The following is a 22,289-nucleotide window of genomic DNA, read 5'->3' on the forward strand; positions in this document are numbered from 1 at the left end:
CCACTGATCAGCGGAACCACGTCGGAAAATCCCGAGGAACTTTCTCGGCCAATGCAGGGATCGAACCAACAACCCCAGGATAGCCAGCGTCTTACCCACTTAGCCACCGTGTCTCCTCAAGGAAGTTAAGATTAGTATACATAGATACAATATTTATGTTAAAGTTGCAATTTCATATTTTTAAGTTATATTTTTAAAATTTATTAAAATAAAGCCTTAAAATAGATGGTATCTATAAACAGTCCTACCTTGTTAAAGAATAATCCTACTAATCCTATAATTCACGATTGCCAGTTGAGAAATTGGCAAAAATATCATTTTCTTCTTCAAATTCAAACGTTTGAAAAAAGCTACTCCATGGTGGAGAATAGAAAACAAGGGAGGTAATTGGGAGGTAATTGTGTTATTATTTCCGGTGTAAATGAGTTTTAAGTGTGAGAATGACACCTATGATCGTATAATAATGAGTTGACAACCTATTGTGCAAAAGACATAGAAATAATTATGTTTTGACTTTCTTAGAAAATATGAAATTGTAACTTTAAAAGTCATTCATAAAATAGGTAGTAAAACAGAATATAGGACACGTGTTTTATAGAAAATATAACATACATATAATACAAAAAAATTAAAATAATCAATGGAAATACATAGTAACACACGGACCGTGAGGAATGGATACAGTCTCAGATTGGGTGGGACGGGGTTCTTGTAGCGATTAGAGAGAGAAATTGGGTTTAACGTCCACTCGACACAAACTAGGTCATTTCGGGACTAACATATGGTTCAAATTTATTTCAATAATTTGCTTGCGCGTAGGGGTCTTTAGCAGTGGGAGGAAACCGGAGGACCCGGAGAGGACCCACGAACTTGGACAGGTGACCCTACTCCTTGTCATAACCACGCCAGTTGACTCAATGACATGAAACTGCACGCACGTGCTAACCCTTCGGCCATCCAACCCCCCTTGTAGCGATTGAACTACGGACCATGAAACCACTGCGGTAAACAGATCCATGTACTTTAATCTTATTATAATTCATATTGACGTTTCAGCGATGTTTTTACCATTTGCCAAACTATCTCTTTGTTCTCATTATCTTGCCATTTGATATAAGTAGTAGTTTTCAATAGAGCGTTCAGCGATTTACTCATATTAACTGCTTCTATATCCTCTAGTAATACTACTACTATAGACTCTATACTCCTATCTATAACCAATTTCTGAGCTAAACTCATTTCAAATTGACACCATTTACTTCTAGCAAAATCATTGGACAAAACAACAAGAACTTTACGACTGTTTTCCATGTGTTGTACAATGTTATCAATGATCAGTTGTCCACCAAGAAAATCTCTTTCGTGGATACATAACTTAATGTTTTCACCTTCCTCCACGATAGGTAGAAGATCATGTAAAACCCAATCTCCATCTTCTACACAGTAAGCAACAAAGACGTCATGAGCAAAGTGTTTCTCTGCAATATCCAACAGCTGTTTAGGTCTGTATCTCCACATATAAATATGGTATTTAATATGCCAGATATATTTGTTGATAACAGAAGCGATCAAAATAACACAGATAAAAATACATGTTACTGTTGTCACAGAGATAAACGCTGCAGTGTTATTCAGACAAATTCTCTCTGTAATATTCAAACATCTATAGTCGTTCGGATAATCCCAAAACTTGTGTGGTTCCCTATGAATCCACCGAATTAACCAAACCAATTCACACTTACATACCAATGGGTTTCCTGCTACGGATATTGTTTTCAATCCCTTCCTCAGCATTTTAGGCAACATTTTACTTGTAATAGTCTGAATTGAATTGTGACTTAGATCTAGGGCCTTCATATTAATGGTCTCTTCAAATAAATTATTTGGCCAGGATTTAATTTGATTATAACTTACAAATAAGTCGGTTAGATTATGAAAATATTTGCCGACAACATTAGGTATGTTTTGTAATCTACAACCCACTATGTATAATATTTGAAGAGATTTCAAAGGAGCAATAGTGACATTTAGTTTATCCTCGTCTTTAAAGAAATTATTTTGAGACAGATCTAATTTTTCTAACCCATCACACCCATCAAATGAATGTTCATTGATTCGATTAGTCATCAGCTGGTTTCTCAGAAGATTAAGATACCGTATTTTGCTGTTGTTGAAAGCACGTTCTTGTATAAAAAGCGGATATGAGCTAGTCTGCTTGGAGATAGATAGCCAGTTAAGAGACTTGAAAGAATGAAAACTGTTCGTTTTTAGTAAGAAAATCGAGTTTCCCTCCAAATCAAGGATTTCTAGCTTTTCCAGGCAGTTTAAGTATCCCGGAACGATATTAACAATTCTGTTGTATTGGAGATACATTTTGATTAATTCTGGAAAGGAGTTTCCATATTTACAAAAGTCAGGCAAATCATACAGATTATTATTAGAAATGTGGATGTGTTGCAGATGTTGGTTAAAACCCGTTATTAAGGTAGAGAGATTGTTAAACGAAACATCCAATAAATGTAAATTTTGAATTCCGCTGAACGATGAGATATTAAGCAGTTGGATTTTGTTATGGGATAAATCCAGAGTTATCCTTTCCGAGGACTTAAAGTCTTCAAAAGCATCGCGTGGAATATCTGCTAAACGATTGTGCCTTGCAGTTATTGTGGTAAGTCTGCTATTTCTCTGGAAACTGGAGAATATGTTCCGTAAGGAATCTGATGTGAGTAGATTATAAGATAAATCCAATCTATCAATCCGTGATAGATTTTGAAACACATTTTCATCAATATACTGAATCTCGTTATGGTTTAGAAACAGGTCTGATACCCCGGTGTTGCTGATATTTAAAACTGTAGTTGGATCGATATAAGGTAAAGAATTGTATTTAAAATAGATTGTTGTGATTCCAGGAGGAAATTTTGGAATGTAGGTAAGGTTTGTATGAATACAATGGGCAGCCCATGCTGTACACCGACATAACCCTGTCGAACAAGCATCCTGACATGCCACAGATGTCCAACACAGAACAAGGATAACTACCACCAACATCTTTCGTCCCTCTAACATTATAAACAGTTCCTGAAAAAAGAAAAAAAAAATAGTTTGAGACGTTTGCAATTTCAATAAAACATAGATCATAGTTCAAAATTTCGTTTTACTTGTCTTTACTACACTAGGATCTTGAAGAGTTGTTACATTACCGGCGTTCTGGATGGTGTGAGGGATATCCAATGAAAGGGTCTGTTATGGCGATGTTTTTGGCGTGAGTTACACGGAACAGCTGGTAAACGACTAGAAACGTCAACGCTGATTGATTAATCAATATATGACGTCAAAGAGATAAAAGCCGCTCGCACGAACCCTGACGCGACCTTCCACTACAACCAGTCGGATCTTCATGTAGTGTAGACCATCGAAAGTATAAAAAAATGAAACGAAAGATAGATCTGTATTTTAACCAGGTAGAGACAAATGACAACATGATTGAAATAAGATTTCACTTCGCCTCGACACTCTCACTTAGACCACGTACAAGCGGGAAATGGAAACCGCAACACTTGACTCAATGACAGACCTTATGATCTCAAGTCGTTGTGCAACATGTAAAAGGTGGGGGGGGGGATGAAATCCACGCCACTTAATTCAATGATAGACTTTACGATCTACAGTGCGGGCGTTAACCCATTCGCGATCACCCCTCGGGGTGAGAGAGAGAGAGAGAGAGAGAGAGAGAGAGATGGGGTTTAACGTCCACCGGACACAAACCAGGTCACTTCGGAATTAACACACGGTCCAATTTTATTTCAATAATTCGCTTTCGCGTAGGGGTCTTTAACAGTGGGACGAGACCGGAGGCCCCGGAGAAATCCCACGTGGTTGGACAATCAACCCTACTCCTTGTCACGTACAACCAGGGAATCGAAACCACGCCAGTTGACTCAATGACAGACTTTATGATACATCGCGCACCTGTTAACACATTCAGCCACTCAACACCCTCATCTCGACGTTAGGATGTTAAACCCAATTTCATTACATCTCAAAGTAGATAAGTCGACGAATAACGAATAAAAGACTGCACAAAAACAACCTTTCCTTATGTCAATTATAAATGAAATAAAATATTTATTTCTCCAACAATATATCCGAGCAGAAACTAATACATGTAGTACAAGAAACTGAAAAGAAAAAAACTAACCTTAGATAAGATAAGATAAGATAAGATAAGATTTTTATTGCATCAAAACGTCCATGAAGGACAGCATGCACACATATACACAAGCCCTCTTTCAATAACCGACTCAGCCTTTAGATTACGTATATCTGTATACGGTATTGTGAGTCATTGTATTTTATCCGTAACTAACACAGAAAATAATATCCACTTAATATAAAAACAGCTTGAAGTAGTTTAACTTGGTGTACCTTTCAGTGATAGGGGAATCCCAGTCATATTCCATTCTCGTTTCGCTTGACAGATTTTAATTTCAATTCTATATTAAACAGTCGTTTACCGCAACATTGGCTGTATATGTGATCTATACTATTAATAGTAGTCGGATAACTAATTTATTCACACAAAGAAAAAATATAATAATAGTAATATAATATTGGGCGCGTCACATTTATAACCGACACTGATTATATTTCCACCTAAATCAAAAATGACATATCCATTTAATTTAATATTGTTTTTTTTTTAAAGATACATTATGGGAGATTAGATAAAGAGCTGGCAGTTCTCACTATAATAGTTAAAAAATAGATAATGTAAAGGGAATTTACTGAAAATTTCAAATTGATCAACTCTGAACCAAGAATTTAGCTATTGAATTTTGGGCCTAGCTTGGATCATCATTACTAAAGTCGGTATGATAAAAAACATAGTCTCGATTATCCATTTTTCAATTTAATCAGAAGCAGCAGAACGGGTTCTAATCCAGTAAATATCGCAGGCTAGTGATGCCATCGAGAGTTGATTATGGTCTGGATAGGTTAATTAATGTCTAATTAATAATTTAGATAACATTTCAAGCCTAAAGATTTAGCTCTTGCATAATTTATGTTTAAGTTACATTTGACTGTTGAATTATTATTTATTTATTTTCCGTCTGGTAAATCAACCCTACACCCGGTTATTCGTATGCCCGTAAAAAAAAATGCATTGAAAAGAATTAGTCTGTAGTCGCCTTGCAAACTGAACTGATACTTGAATAGGGCCGAATGATACAGTGTATATCTATCAGCTATTGCATCACACGTTATCTAGTGGAAATACATTCCATAATATTATATGATATAACGTAGTACAGCCTATATATATATCTATTGCGTCACGTTATCTGGACAGGTGCGCTATGGCCTACGCTATCTAGTTCAAATACTTATATACGGACATTATCTGTACATTATAAAATATCTACAAACCGATAGTCTATCTGCAAGCAGGGCTGGTTATGTACCTTAGTACGGCTTTAATTAAACATCATGAGAATACTTCCCTCTTATTCATACATGTAGGCCTACGAATAAGAACACGAATGAATGAAATGAAATGGGTTTAAGAGCGTGTCCGCGAGAAAACCATGCGGAAGGTGCTAGGGCTTCAATCACAGATTTTGACCAAATTTGGTTTATAAGTTGGGATAGTCCCAAAACACATAAATGTGCAATATTAGATAAATCTTTCAATTCCTGTATGAGAAAATTGAAAAAACATTTTTCATATGGTGAAATTGCCAAAATCTGTCTTTTCTCAAATACCAACTCTGGCAAGTCCTTACACTTTTACTATACGTAGCAGAAAGACCAAACTCACACAGTTTATCGATGACTCAGTGCTGGTACCACAATATTAACTTCAGACGATTCTGGCGAACGAGATCTGTATACGGACTGGATATTAAGCCTGTCTAAATTCCCCATTTTTCGTCACCCAAAGTTTGACGCCCTATAGCTACTTCTTTCATGGGGTGGGTTTAAAAAATGTATGCTCACGTGAACAAGCAACCTCCCAACATTTGATACAAAAAAAATGACAAAAACTAGGTAAAGGAAACAATAACCCATGAAATTAACCTGTAATTTCCCTATTTTGGAGATAATTAAACGTAGTAGATAAAAAAAAACTAACAATTTATTTTCCTTTTCATTCATATGGTGTTTACTACCAGCCCTAAAATACATTAGTATCTGTTTTATAAAAATATCTTGAAAAAAAATACTTTCAAAGGCCTGTAATCGTTCATGGCTCTTCTGGCGTCAACGGGAATTGACTTCTGCAGTTGTCACGACCTTCCATTGGAGTTTCGACGTGCTCAATCTTAACAAACATATCCATTACTCTCAAATAGACATCATTTTAAATAAAATAATCCAACGAAAATGAAAAATTCACCTAAAAGTGAGATTCGAACCACCAACCGCATGACTTCCCCCGACCCCCCTCTCACCGAGTTGCTTGTCCCAGGGCCCCAAGGTCCATGTCGTGGGCCCTGTTCAGAGGGTTTGCCTAGGGCCTCTCTTATTCTAAATCCGGCCCTGAAGGTGCAGCTGACGGTGCCCGAGAGCTGTAGCTACCATACCACACTGTTCAATGTCACCCACTTCGACGCAATTAGGCTTCGTTGCCGTTTTTAAGCTTCCACATTTCTGTATTGTAGAAATCATTGGATGTGTTCCAAAATGAATAGCGGAAACATGCTCTGAAATTAAACATTTTGTAACCATTTTCGGTAACTTGTTTGAAAATGAAATCTTAAAGAGACAATACAACAAATATGTTAAAGGGACAATACGACAATACCAAATATACAATAAATACAAATACACACTTATATAGAGTACAATATGGTACAAATAATGGCTATGGATATGATGAAAACGTATAAAAGTCAAAAATTTTATTTCTCTAATTAAATTTGCAAAATAATGTATCACAAAAGCTTTTTTTTTTAGCACGTTTCAATAAGCTGTATATTTTAAGTATTTGCATTTCGGTCATTTTTTTTACACCTATGGATACTATGTGCTTAGCACTTCAAAACCATCCAAAGAAATTCTACTTGCGACCATGAAAGAAAAGGTTACAGTGTATCTTTTTCTGCACTATAAGGACAATGTGAATATGGTACACTAAAACAAGTCCACACAAAATTAGTATGTACTGGTTTTTTTTTCCAAATTAGTGCTGGGGTAGAAGTTGACCACCCGCTTTATCAGACAGGGTCAAAATTAGAAGGTTCCTATTCCACCATAGAATGCAGTCTTTGCTTAAAAAAGGTGATAAATACACATGTGAAAACCGCAATTTTACCCATAAAATGAATAATTCCTGTACAGTCCTTTAGAGCGACATCAGACTGTAACCACTTCAGCATGTTACCTCTTGCCCCTAGGGGGTGTCATACCATAAGTTTGATCAAAAACTTCCGACCCCCCATCTTAGCACCTTTTCGTGATTTTTGCATAGTCTTCTCGCGGATACACTCTTAACTTCCTACTGTTCTGCACCGACTGGGCTATTGAAGACGGGCATATGCCATACAGTATGCTATTAGGGAATTTTTGCCCTTGCAGCGGCACTATGGCCTACTCTTATATCGAATGGCATTCGGGAAATACACCCCCCCGCCCCCACACCAGTTCAGTGCAGCTCAGTGGTTCGGTTGGGGCGATAAGTTCTTCATCTGTGAACATACTCTCAAAGCATGTCAAGTGTCCTTGACTATTTATCATATCACAACCTGCATAGGTATTTGCATTTCAATATCCCATACTTTGTTTGGAAGAGTATACATGTATATTAGTTTGGTTGCCTTGCTAATACCACTTTGTCATCCACTAAATCTTCATAAGGGCATTCGGGAAGTACCCCCCCCCCCTCCACCAGTGCCGATACATAAAAACGACAAACATCAATGACCAATACATTCACGGTCATAAATATACAAAAAAATGTAATGAGTACCTTTTTTCAGGTAATATCCAAGGCAGTTTGCTTCGATAGAATAACTATTGATAAAGCTAGTATATAAAAACACTAGAGAAACAAACAATCTGTATATAAATTATCGCCCTTAGTTAGCTCAACAAATAGTAATACACAGACAAATCTTGGTATATATTTGGCTATAACGAAACTATACACCCTAGTAACAAGTATATAACAACCTTTATAATAACTGTTTACAAAGTATCAAGTATATAACAACCTTTAAAATAACTGTTTTGTAAAGTGCATTAATTAATTTAATAATTAAATTGGTTGTATATTATTATTGTTGACTGATATTCTAATATATGTATGAACAACATTTATTACCTTCGTCACTGGAAATATAATTTATAAAGAGGGAGAGAGAGAGAGAGAAATGGGGTTTAATGTCCACTCGACATAAACTAGGTCATTTCGGGACTAACACATGGTTCAAGTTTATTTCAATAATTCGCTTGCGCGTAGGTGTCTTTAGGAGTTGGAGGAAACCGGAGGACCGAGAGAAAACTCACATGGTTGAACAGGTAAGCCTTCTCCTTGTCACGTACAACACGCCAGTTGACTCAATGACAGATCTTATGATACAGTGCGCGCATGCTAACCACCCGGTCGGCCATCCATCCCCTCACCACCCCCATTCTTTAACGGCCCAAATTAAGTGTTATACTCTTTAATTTGGTGACTTACTTTCCCAACACTGGCGTTGCTTTATCTTCTTATGGTGTACATTTTCTTTTATATTGGGCGAGTCTGGGGAAAATAAACTGTTTTTCCTTCTCCGAAACCCAAATAACTTTTTAAAAGAAAAAGTATCCTAGATTTCGAGTTTTTAAATCTGACCCCACGCAATTCAACAGGTCTGGAACCTGTTTCACAAAAACTTAAACTAAAATCACTAAAATAGATTTGAACTAAAATCAAAATGAAATTTTAAATTTCATGCGTTTCACGAAGATCGATTGTAACTTAAAATGTGATTTTATTAGATTTTAGTTAAAATTGCTTGCGCTCGAGCAATGCACAATTCCGGCGAGGGGACTTAGTGTGTAAGCATGAACGCTTCAAGCGTAACTGAAAACTGTTGCCAGGTTGAACTAACCGTTACAATACCAATGAGGAGAGTTTCATAGTTGTAACAATGTCTGCACATGGCCAGACAGTCGAAGAGAGGTGAAATAAATAATTTGTTGCGTTGCGTATTATTCATTTTTGAAATGTATCGTTGGGTTGGCCTTGAACGTGCATGTCGCTTTCATGACCTTGGCATTTGATTTACTCGCAGGCTTCAATGGAAATAATGCGTATCGATAAACTAAATCGCTTGAATTTCGTAGTTTTATGGTATTTTTGATAACAGAAACTATTGAGAATTGTCACAAACATGTGATATGTCTGACTCAAAGGATTAATCTAGACTAAAGTATTGTCGAATTTTAAAAGTATTTAACAACTTTTAAACTAATTCACGAAATATTAAATGCCTAGATTTGAAATGTCAGTCTCATGGACCGTTTCAATAATACTTTGAAAATGCCAAAGTGTCACACTTTTTATTGGATATCTATCTATCTTACTAAATTAAAATTATTTTTCTCCCAATATAAAATACCCTTGGCTCCTATGTAAAACGTCTCTGATTTACGCTATGTTATTAACGAACGCCTTTATTAAGAAATAATAATAAATTCATGATATTAAAATTTAATTTCAAATAGACCTATATCATTTTACAATAAACACATTTGAGATTATTGATTTATCTTTTTACAAATCATCAAAAACCCCAAACATATGAGTAAATACTTTGGAAATGGCGTGTCTAGTATTATAGGGCTGTAGGCCTTCTAATACCCATATTCCGGAAGCAATAGCCCGAGAAATCCACCAAGAAATTGACAATATTAAACAATTGTAGGCCTACAAAGATAGTTTTTAATAGACATTAGATTATGGAGTGAGTTCAGATTATTTTTAGGTTTGTTTTTTTTTTGTCTATCAATTATTTGAAAATAGTATAATTTATACTTGAATCATGGTAATATATAAAATAGTAACGAAGAGTTTTGTTTACTGGGGTTTTGAGGGTTTTTTTTGTTCTTGGAGTTTTAATTTGCGGCGTCATCTATAATTGCTTATATTGCCTTACAATAAAATAAACGGGTGGGCCGCAACCTTATTTCCCATACAATGAAAAGAAATTGAATGAAAATTATTTTTGTGAATGATAGTATGTTTAAATTATACAACCCGGGCCATTGGCAATATTATCATTATTCCAAATATATCTATAAGTCGCAATATATCTAACAGCTTAGCTCTAATCAGTGTTTGTTAATGTCATGATTTTAAGTTAGGAGAGGGTGACGGCTGTCCGAAGTTAAAATTAATTTTAGTTAAAATTGTCCCTAAAATAGTTTTGTGAAACGCCACTATTTTAAGTTAAGATAAAATTTTAACTTATCATTTTAGTGGATTTTATCTAAAATGCTTAAAATCGTTTTGTGAAACGCTTCTATCTTCAGTTAAGATGGAACTTTAGTTTAAGACGATTTTAAGGAGATTTAAGTTTTTGTGAAACAAGGCCCTGGCATCTTAATCTGGATGTTTGACGAGAATTGTTTTTTACGTTTTGTTAAACATGTCGGTGTTGATCAGAAAACGTTCTGTTTGTCCATGGTTTTTCTCGAATGGAATTTCACATAACATGCCGTGTTACGGGGTAACGGTTTAATTATAAACCGCCGAAGTTTATCGTGCTTGTATGTTTGTATATCTCAACGGTAAACAGTCCGTTCTTGTTTATATTGATTTAATACCTTCTCGCACGATTAAACACCTTATCCAATCAAAATATGTGAACATCATACACTCGTATTTCATGGTCAGCCAACCATGACTACCACGTGATACGATTGAAGCAAAGAGTACGGCAACATATTGAGAGATGACGATATTATCTATTTTTAGCTTGGCCACATGGGTAAATATTGTCCATTACAAGCTTGTGAATATCGGACTTAGATGTTAAATTAAACTCTCTGATGCCCGCTTCCACGATTTTAATTTTCACCACAATTTCACCAGAATTAGCAGGCGTATATAATACATGTGGAAGGTAAGATTGCTTTTGTTTTCTTTTGTTGTTAATGTCTTTGTTGAAATATTTTTGAATAAATTAATAATTATATCGATCCAATTCAACTGATCGCAATAGTAACCTAGGTTAACAACATTATAATATTTTATAGTAATCCGAACGAAGTCGGGGCATTTCAAACTTTCAATCTCCATAAACAGACTTAAACAAATAATGAAATGAATTGAAACGAAATGGGGTTTAACGTCCTACTGTTCTGCTCCGAGCTAATGAAGATGGGCATACGCCATACAGTGTGCTATGAGGGAAATTTTGCCCGGACAGCGGCACTACCGCATACTTTTATATCGAATTCCAACTGTCAAGGGATCTTTTACGTGCACGCCAATGTGTACACGGGACCTCGGTTTTTCGTCACATCCGAACGACTAGCCCTTTGTCCTGCACCAATGACAAGTCGAAATCACGCCGGAAAATCCCAATGAATGTCCTCGAACTATGCGGGGATCGAACACGCGTCCTCCAGGCCAGTGAGCCAGCGTCTTGCCCACTTAGCCACCGTGGCCCCCTTAAAATATAACGATGACTTTGTTTGACGTGTAAGACATATAAGTTCTACACTGGGATTTGTTTTCGGGGTTTATAAAGATCTCGCTCCTTTCTATAGTTTGTCATTTTAATATTGGCCATGGTGGTCTTCGAATTCGCTAAAGAATAATTTGTTCTGTCCTTTTAGATTTTGATGATGTTTTTCTACAGATTTTCTGTCATAATTTAATAAGTGTCGACAATCTTAAACATACATTATGCAAGAGCTAAATCTGTCTATAGCAGGTCTTTCTTTAGGCCTGAAATGTTATATAAATTATTAATTAGACATTAATTAACTTATCCAGGCCATAATCAACTCTCGATGACATCGGATTTCTCCGATAATAAATAGATTAGAACAGTTCAGCCATATTTTGATTTAAGCTAAAAATGGACGAGAGAGAGATAGCTTCGAACAACCAGTACGGTCAAGCCTTCAAAGGCTAATATCTTCACTCGCAATAGAGTAATTTTAATGGAATTTTAAAATTAGTCATTTTACATTATCTATTTTCGAACTATTATAGCACGAATGGCTAGCTCTCTTTGAAGTAATAATCAAGAAGCATTGAATTAGTCAACTAGGTTTCAAGGCAATATATTATATTGAATAATAACCTAAGTATATAATTAATAGATTATGTAAAATATTACGCAAGTTAATAAATTATGTAGAAGAGATCTAATAATTAACTGATGGTGTATGTGACGCCTTCCTTGTTCATTAACATACATGTACCCGACTTTAATAGTTTCATTTCATATGGTCTATCATAATCATATTTTATTCTTCAAATGGGTATTACCGGAGGGCCTGACAAGGACAGCTGTCTAGTCGTTCGGATGGGATGAAAAACCGAGGTCCCGTGTACATATTGACGTGCACGTAAAAGATCCCTGGACAGTTGGAATTCGATATTAAAGTAGGCGGTAGTGCTGCTGTCCGGGCAAAATTTCCCTCATAGCACATTGTATGGCGTATGCCCCTCTTCATTAGCCCAGCTCGGAGCAGAACCTGCAGTAGGACGTTAAACCCCATTTCATTTATGTTTCGGCTTTCGGAATAAATAATCAAGAAAGGACATACACGCAAATAAAAATTGATCTTTATGAAATCGATCTGAAAATACGAAACTAACGAGAACAAAGAAAATATGAAATTAAGGAGAACAAAGAAAATTGTTGAGATGCTTTTAGGATGAAAAATTACTACAGGTCATTGGGTTTTGGGGACATTAGCTAGTGACTATGATAAACTGCGTACTGTTATTATCAATCTTCTATTCTCTATCCATAATATTAATCCCAGCGTGTATAAATATCGAACACTATAATAGAGAATAGTTCATGAACCCTGAACCTCACATGAACTGTTAAATGTTATAACCATAGCAAATATAAAATCAGTGAAGCTCATTTATACTTTTATACTGAATAAATCACTCTTCATAAAAGATATATAGTTATATTTACTACTAATTACAATATCTTATTACCTACAAAACATTTCTTTGTTGTATTGAGATCTTTCTCACGCAGTTGTGTAAAGAGACGTTTTTACAAAAAAAAAAAAAAAAAAAATATACAACTTTCTGTATCGCATCATTTGGATAAACTTTGATTTTGTTAATTCTCTTACATCCATTTTGAGAGAGAGAGAGAGAGAGAGAGAGAGAGAGTTTAACATATGGTTCAATTCTATTTTAATAATTCACTTGCGCTTAGGGGTCTTTAACGGTGGGAGGAAACCGGAGGACCCGGAGAAAACCCACGAGGTTAGACAGGCAAACCTACTCCTTGTCACGTACAACCGGGGATTCAAAACCACGCCAGTTGACTCAATGACAGGCCTCATGATACAGCGTGCACGTGCTCATCATTCGGCCATCCAACCCCCCTCGATTTTGAAAGAATATATTATATGGCCGAACTAATTAGTTTAATTCGTATATTTAAAACTGAAATATACATGTACATGTATAGGAGAAATTATTGTTAAATTAGTTTTAAATTCGTATATTTTAAACTAAAATATACATAAACTACAACACATACTTATGGAAAAAACAGCTACTTATTTAGTTGGGCGACGTTTCGAAGAGTATTCTCCCTCAAGCGAATACAGTAATACAAACATGTGAAATATACATGTATAGGAGAAATAAAATGTTAAATTGCCCGGCAAGGTATTTACATTAAAGTTTGAAATGCCCAATCCAATGATAGTTTAATGTTTATGATAACAATAAGCTGTTGATTTTGTGGATGGGTCACGATGACCTGGCATTGTCAGTGACGTGTGTGTACTCTTTTATTGTGACGGGTATGCACTTGAAATGAAACATTATACCCGTACGGTTTACATGATGGATTTTGTGGGCTGTCGAACCTTTGTCATAGTTGACGTCTTATGCAACTTTTGAGTTTGATCTATGAAAAAGTGGAAGAGATGAATGGTTACTATATTAGTGTGCCAACCATACTGTCAATCATTGTCCACAACACGACAATAAACCGATCAAACATTAAAAGGTTGATGTCTATTTGAGCAGGTGTCTTGTTAAAACAAACCATCTAAAGAGTTGCAAGGTCAGTGACTTGCTGTTTAGCGGTCAGTGACTTGCTGTTTAGTGGTCGTTTAGTGGTCCAGTGACTTGCTGTATGTAAGTCATCGTTCTGGGTTTGTACATGAATTAACGTCTCCAGCCTATCCGCTGAACACTCGGCAAACCTCGGCAACATCTAGATAATATTATATTTGATACATATTATATTTTATAACATCGAGATAGATAGATAGATTGATTTATTACATAAAGCACCCTTTTCGGGCAGCATGTAAATTACACATTACAGTCAGTATCATAAATACATTATAAAAGTGGATGAAAATACATAAAAAAAATGGATGAAAAATAAAGAAAAAGTGGATGAAAATTACATAAAAGTGGATAAAATGTACATTTATATACATTGATGATATTATATTTTATAACATCTAGATAATAATATATTTTATACATATTATATTTTATAACATATATTTTGTAATAACACACCATGCATCAGCTAAAAAGCTTTTGATGGAGAGAGAGAGAGAGAATGGGGTTTAACGTCCACTCGACACAAACTAGGTCATTTCAGGACTAACATATGGTTTAATTTTATTTCAATAATTCGCTTGCGCGTAGGGGTCTTTAGCAGTGGGAGGAAACCGGAGGACCCGGAGAAAACCCACGAGGTTGGACAGGCGACCCTACTCCTTGTCACGTACAACCGGGGATTCGAAACCACGCCAGTCGACTCAATGACAGACTTTATGATACAGCGCGCGCACGCTAACCATTCAGCCATCCAACCTCCCAGCTTTTGATGGACGTATATTTTACTGGCTTACAACCTATGATTTAGATTTCATTAGCAAATGAAATCTAAATGATAAAGTTGTAAGCCAGTAAAACATATGTAATAAATTGCAAACAAGACAATTAGGACATGTTAGAGAGTGTCATGTTTCGTCAGGAAGAGTTGATCTGCCACGGTTATTTTTTCAACAAGAACAGTACAATATTTAGTTGATAAAGATGTGGAAAATAAAAAAAAAATTAAAAATAAAATATCTCTGAAAAGAGGTATGAATTATTGTTATCACTGGGTCAGTTTCCCCAGAATATTTCAATTGACCTTTTCAATCGATCATGATAAGGTTCCACCTTACTAGATCTCGTTTTAGTTAGCTGTCCCAATTTCGTTCCCTCAACAAATGTTCTTGAATCTAGTTTGAGTGACCACTGCCCCGGATAGAGTGCTTTTTACATTTGATAACCCGCAACCGAAAAGCTACGCTAGAACTATATGGTCATATTCTAAAATCGATTTTGAAGAAAAGAATAGGCACTTTGAAGCATTCAATTGGCAAAGTATTTTTGAGATAGACGAATCCCCTAATAATTTGGCCAACGCCTTTTCTGATGTATTGATTAAAGCCATTAAGGATTTACACTCCACACAAAAGTGTGATTACACGCTATGGCTGAATGGTCACGTGAGACAAATCATACGTAAAAGAAACCGAATACACCGCCAGTCGAAACGTCATAACACTTACGAATCTCGGGAAAATTTCTTTTCGTATTGCAACTTTGTTATTTCTGAAATTCGGAAATCGACCAAAACTTGACCAAAAAATTTCCGAGAACATTTTCAATGAGAAAAATTGATGGCAATTATCTTGTCCAATCAATTTACACTAAACAAGGTAACTCAATTAAAGAAAATACCTCCTCTCCATTTTAATAACACGATACGATTGAAAAGGCAAATATTTTTAATAGTGCCTTTGTTAGTAACAATCAATTAAGCGACATAGACGATAAGCTGCCAACATTACCATTTAATGTTGTTGTTCTTAGTGTTTAACGCCCGCTTCCATCGAAGGTAGTATCGCAGACAAGTCTGCACGCGCAGGGGTCTTTTTGTATGAGGAAACTGAAATACCGATAGTAAACCCATGAGGTTGAGAAGGCGCCCCTATCTCCAGTTCACATACGCTCACAGCCGCAAGCCAGAGGTCGAAGCGCGGCACTCTAGATAAAAAGGCCATCCCAACCCAATATTTCTCTATCGCATATATAGTGATAGTGATCACATCTTCTGCTTCATCAACCATGGATGAAAATTGAAAACAAGATTATTACATCATGTGGTTATTTACACTTTAAAAAAAACAACACGTGTCAAAAACAGACCTGGGTCAATCAGATGTTACACTACTAACCTGGTTAATCTAAACATTGTAAGGATTAATGAGTAACGGAAGGGCTAACAAAGGGGATCAAAGATTAAAGAGGATTAGTTTTAGCATGACTAGTATTAGTAATATGTCATTGTATTTGTTTGTATAGATGATCTTAATACGGTCAATGGTACAAGGAAGGGGTCTCGATTGCTTTATTTTATATTATCAGTAAAGATGTACGGGGCAGCTATAGAATTGGAGTACTGGATACTAGAGATGATTTGACGAGTTATATTACTGAAATAGTTGAAATCCTGATTAAAACGTTCAAACATTTTGCTGTATGATTTTAAAACATATTCTATAACTTGAACATTTATTATTGAACATTAATTAAATTAAACATATTCTATAACTTGAAGGGGGGTGGGAGGGGGTCTATGGCCGAATGGTTAGCACATACGCGCTGTATCATAAGGTCTGTCATTGAGTCAACTGGTGGGGGTTTCGATTCCTCGGTTGTACGTGACAAGGAGTATGGTCGCCTCTCCAACCTCGTGGGTTTTTTCTCCGGGTCCTCCGGTTTCCTTCCACTGCTAAAGATCCACAGTAAACTAGCACAAACTATATTTACTTAAATCTTCTAATATCAACAAGGGTATATAAGATAAGAGAGATGGGGTTTAACGTCCACTCGACACAAACTAAATCATTTCGGGACTAGCATATGGTTCAATTTTATTTCAATGATACGCTTGCGCGTAGTGATCTTTAGCAGTGAGAGGAAACCGGAGGACCCGGAGAAAACAGAGGTTGGACAGGCGACCTACTCCTTGTCACGTACAACCCGGGATTCGAAACCACGCAAGTTGACTCAATGACACAGCGCGCACCTGCTAACTATTCAGCCACCCCACCCCTCGCAGGCAAGCGTTTCCTGAGAAGCTTGCAAGAGAAGTCACATGATAGGCTTGTCAAAAACACCCGCGTGTGTATTTACCTATCTTATATATCCTTGTTGATATTAGAAGATTTAAGTAAATATAGTCTGTGCTAGTTTACTGTGGAGCTGTATGATGTTCAATCAAGTCAGTTAAGGCGGGGATAATCTAGGGTCGGCCTCTCAGGTTATGTTAATTTTTGACAAAACATCCGTTTATTTGGTTTGATTAAAGGAGTTGTTATGGTATAGAATACGGTATTAGATGAGTATTGGTTATATAAAGGATAAGCGTGTATTAAGAGGTCATGATTATGTAGTATTTATATAGGGGATGGTATATATAAAATCACGACCACTGTTGTATAGAGAATTGGAGACGGGAGGATATAATTTATTGTGTGGACCAGTTATCGTGTGAACCATCTAGTCAGATATTTATAATATATAATGGGTAAGTGTCGATATTATCATCTAGTTTTATTAAAGGAGCTAAATCGCTAATATTTTGGACCTAGAAATTAACACAAATGGGTCGAAACGCATAAAATAAGGTAATATGAATGTATATAAACTAATTTACATTCAATCGTTTCCGTTTATACTCTTAATTTCAAATCAGTTATGTTCATCGAAATACGCCAGAATATTTAGTCGAATGGCAATCTCTAGCGTCGGGTTATTCAGGTTTACACCGATAGTTTTTATTGCGCCTGCTCTGATCTCCAGATAAAAATATGATCTCACAGTTTGACATGACTTGTGGAATATGTCTAGCCCCGTTCTTCAAGTCCCTTGTTACAAATGGCGCTGAAACGCATTATGGTACACGATTCATGTACCAATGGTAAAATGTTTATTTTGTCTTAAAAGCCCATCTTTTCCCGGTAAGATCATGTCATCAATGTTGATTTAAATTGACAAATAATTTGTGTTTTCAATGTCGAAGACTGTGGATGATACTGAGTTATAGACTTAGCTAGTTTGATTATATTTGCTGTGACGAATAGTTTCTTCTATTTCGAAATGACTAAAACTGTCTGCGTTGTCGCTTAAAAAATAAAAGCATTCTATTAATTTTCTTCCCGTGAAATCAAGATAAAGTAGATTTTATACGCGAAGCTTTGATATAGGAAGACTACCGTCTAATTTGAATATTCTTATACAAATAATAAATGTATAAGTCATAGCCCCTAACGTCTACATTACGCTCATAATAGTTACTTTGTAAGTAAAGTAAATTAGGCTTATTAGTAGTTTATTAAGTCGCGTTTAGTCGTTGACAGGTAACTCATCCATATAAATATAGATTTTTTTTTCAATAAAATCATAATATGAATTACAAATGGGAATAATAAATGATCTGAAGATTAATGATTTATAATGACATTTAAAACATTTTGCAAGAGATGGATAGAGAACGAAATAAAAAAATAATATGTTTTTTTATGTACATTTAGGGGGTATAATTCAGGAAGATATGGTTCGATATGCGCGAATATCAAAAGGAACCGAGTTCGTTAGGTTATGAAGATACATGTCAAGTTTCATCAAAATCGGATAAAAATTATGATCTCTAGAGGGTCCACAACCTTAATATTACATACTTTTACACAATTTGTTGGGCAGTTTCATTTCAATTTTTCCCGAAATTCGAATTCAACCTTCATTATGGTGGAATGGTGATGTATTTAAACGGTTTTTAAAATCGGAAAAAAATTGTGACCTAGAGAATCCGCAAGCTAAAAATGCGATTTTCGAACAATCAGGGGCCATAATCCAGGAAGTTACGTTCGGATATGCGCGATCATCAAAAGGAACCAAGATCTTAGTGTGTAACTGTGATATATTCACACGTTTTGTTTTTAAATCGGATAAAAATTGTGACATCTAAATTTTGTACATAATTCAGGAAGTTCCGATTCGATATGCGCCAATATAGAAAGGGACCAAGACCTGTGTGTTATAAACATGTTTACAACCCATATATACCTTAATTAATTGTCCGGCAGTTTTGGTCCGATTTTCACGAAGTTCGAACTCAACCATAATTAGGGTGTGACGGTGATATATTCAAACGTTTTTTTTAAATTGGACAAAAATTGTTACCTCTAGAGGGACCACAAGCTAAAAACGCGATTTTTCGTACAATAAGGGGCCATAATTCAGGAAGTGACGATCCGATATGCGCGAATATAGAAAGGAACCAAGACCTGTGTGTTATAAACATGAATTTCAAGTTTCATTAAAATCGGATTAAAATTGTGACCTAGAGGGTCCACAACCTTGATATACCATATTTTTATATACACTATTAGCGTACGAGGGGCGGCCATTTTGTCCGGCAGTTTTGTTCCGATTTTCACGAAGTTCGAACTCAACCATCAGTAGGGTGTAACGGTGATATATTCGAACGTTTTTTTAAATTGGATAATAAATGTGACCTCTAGAGGGACCACAAGCTAAAAACGCAACTTTCCGTACAATCAGGGGCCATAATTCAGGCAGTTACCGTCCGATATGTGTAAATATCGTAAGAAAACAAGATCTTTGGGTTATAAACATGCATGTCAAGTTTCATCAAAATGAGATGAAAATCGTGACCTCTAGAGTGCCCACAAGCTAAAAACGTGATTTTTCGTAATATCAGGGGCCATAATCGATGAAATTTTGATCCGATGTATGCCAATATCGAACGAAAACGAGATCGTGTGGAGCTAAACCTATATTTCAAGTCTCGTCAAAATCGGATAAGAATTGTGACCTGTAGTGTGTCCACAAACAAATTGCGGACGGACGGACAGACGGACGGACGTCAATAATAAAAGATACAAATTAACAAAACAATGATCATTTATTTTTATTAAAGATAAATTAGTTAAGAGTTTAATAAAGAGTTGGCCATTAATTTTTATTAAAGACACATTAGTTTAATAAAGATTTGGTCATTAATTTTATTAAAGGCAAATTAGTTAAGAGTTTAATAAAGAGTTGATCATTAATTTTTATGAAAGATACATTAGTTAATAGTTTAGTAAAGAGTTGGCAATTAATTTTTTATTAAAGACACATTAGTTAAGAGTTTAATAAAGAGTTGATCATTAATTTTTATGAAAGATACATTAGTTAATAGTTTAGTAAAGAGTTGATCATTAATTTTTATGAAAGATACATTAGTTAAGAGTTTTAAAGAGTTGACCATTCTTGCTATAATAATTAAAAATAAAAGATGAGAAAAAAAGAAAAAATCAGTCCAATTATTTTATTCTAAACGGAGTCACTTGGGGCTGTATTTCACTCAAAGTGTATTTTACACTGATTTAGAGTTGTACAGTGCTATAAATTCTATGCTTTACGAATCTATAAGATGTTCATCGCGTGTATCAATATTATCACGTATCTCGTCCATTTTAAGAATTCTCCTTAACCTGCAAGCCTATATAGTTGTCCAAAATCATTGATCACATTTCCCGCCAATTATAGACGTTGCCCCCCCCCCCCTACGAACGCCACACGCACAAAGCAATCCAGTTTTCCAAGGGCATCCTATAGACTATGTTATTGATCAAAATGGCTCGATATTAATGTTTTACTAATCTATAAGTTGACCATCAAGACCAATTTCGAACCACATGGTTTTTGTTCCCAAAAGTTTATTTTGCCCCCCGCCGCCCCATGGAGATGTATGGTGATATAAATTGGTGTTTTACTAATCTATAAGATGATATCATTAAATTATATAATTATTACCGTATCACATTTCCCGTCATTTAAACAGTTAGAAGAGGGTAAAATGATAATCAATTTCCATCCGATTTAAGACATTGGAACCACTCCACCATAATCCCCCCGCCCCCGTATCTCGGAAATGCCCCCCTCTAATATCTGATCACCACCCAGAATCGAAATTTAAGCAAAAAACTTCTGTAGAAAGCCATGGTCTCATAAATTCTCTTCTCTGGTTGCGATCCGATCCCTTCACACCCCCCCCCCCTCCAAGAGCCACTTTATTATACAGACCATTTATCACATTTCCACCCAATTTAAGACATTGAACCCACCCCACCCCAATCGCCAATCTCGTATCTCCGGAAAAGCACCCACAAAAATCTGATCACCACCCAAAATAGAAATCTAAGCAAATAGAATAAAAAAATTGGACTCATAAATTCTCCTCTTTGCCAGACTCCCGTTGTCAGTGATGCAGGACGTAGGGCCTGACAAGGACAGCTGTCTAGTCGTTCGGATGGGACGAAAAACCGAGGTCCGGTGTACACATTGGCGTGCACGTAAAAGATCCCTTGACAGTTGGAATTCGATATAAGAGTAGGCCGTTGTGCCGCTGTCCGGGCACAATTTCCCCCATAGAACACTGTATGGCGTATGCCCGTCTTCATTAGCCCAGTTCGGAGCAGAACAGTAGTACGTTAAACCCCATTTCATTTCATTTTTCTTGCCAGACTGACAAGGGGCAATCACACCGGAAAATCTCCTGCCCTCCAGGTTAGTAAACAGAGCCTTGTTTCTCGAAATCTTAACTAAAGATAAAATCCAAATTTTAGTAGATACTCTCATTTTGATTGAGTAAGCACTAAAATCAATCTAATATTATCCAATCAAATTCCTAAAATTTGGATTTTATCTTACTTAAAATTTCGTTAAAACAGGGCCCTGGGGTCTTATCCACTGATCCACGGCTTCCGGTGCTATTGTGGAGAAGGGTGTCGTGCACGAATCACTTCTCATATTTGAGGAGTTCACTTGTCTGCTAGCTTTTTGTAAATTTTTAAACATCTAGATGATAAATTGTAATGTAAGGTAGACCATGGACCAAAACTGTTATTGTTTACAAAAATAGTCAGGTGGCGTCATTTCAACTATTTTCCTTTTGTAAAAACGGAAATTTAATGCATTTCTATAGCAT

At 35.9% G+C, this 22,289-nt stretch overlaps 1 protein-coding gene across 1 annotated transcript; it reads right to left on the reverse strand.

Annotated features, from left to right (window-relative positions):
* Positions 1 to 595: 595 nt before the first annotated feature.
* Positions 596 to 3,075, reverse strand: LOC126825557 (toll-like receptor 13). The gene has a single exon (XM_050555210.1). It carries the CDS (start codon positions 3,067 to 3,069, stop codon positions 1,033 to 1,035), a length of 2,037 nt encoding a protein of 678 aa, XP_050411167.1. The 5' UTR covers positions 3,070 to 3,075; the 3' UTR covers positions 596 to 1,032.
* Positions 3,076 to 22,289: the final 19,214 nt, after the last annotated feature.

Source organism: Patella vulgata, chromosome 6 (assembly GCF_932274485.2).
Source record: "Patella vulgata chromosome 6, xgPatVulg1.2, whole genome shotgun sequence".
Lineage (NCBI taxonomy): Eukaryota > Metazoa > Mollusca > Gastropoda > Patellidae > Patella > Patella vulgata.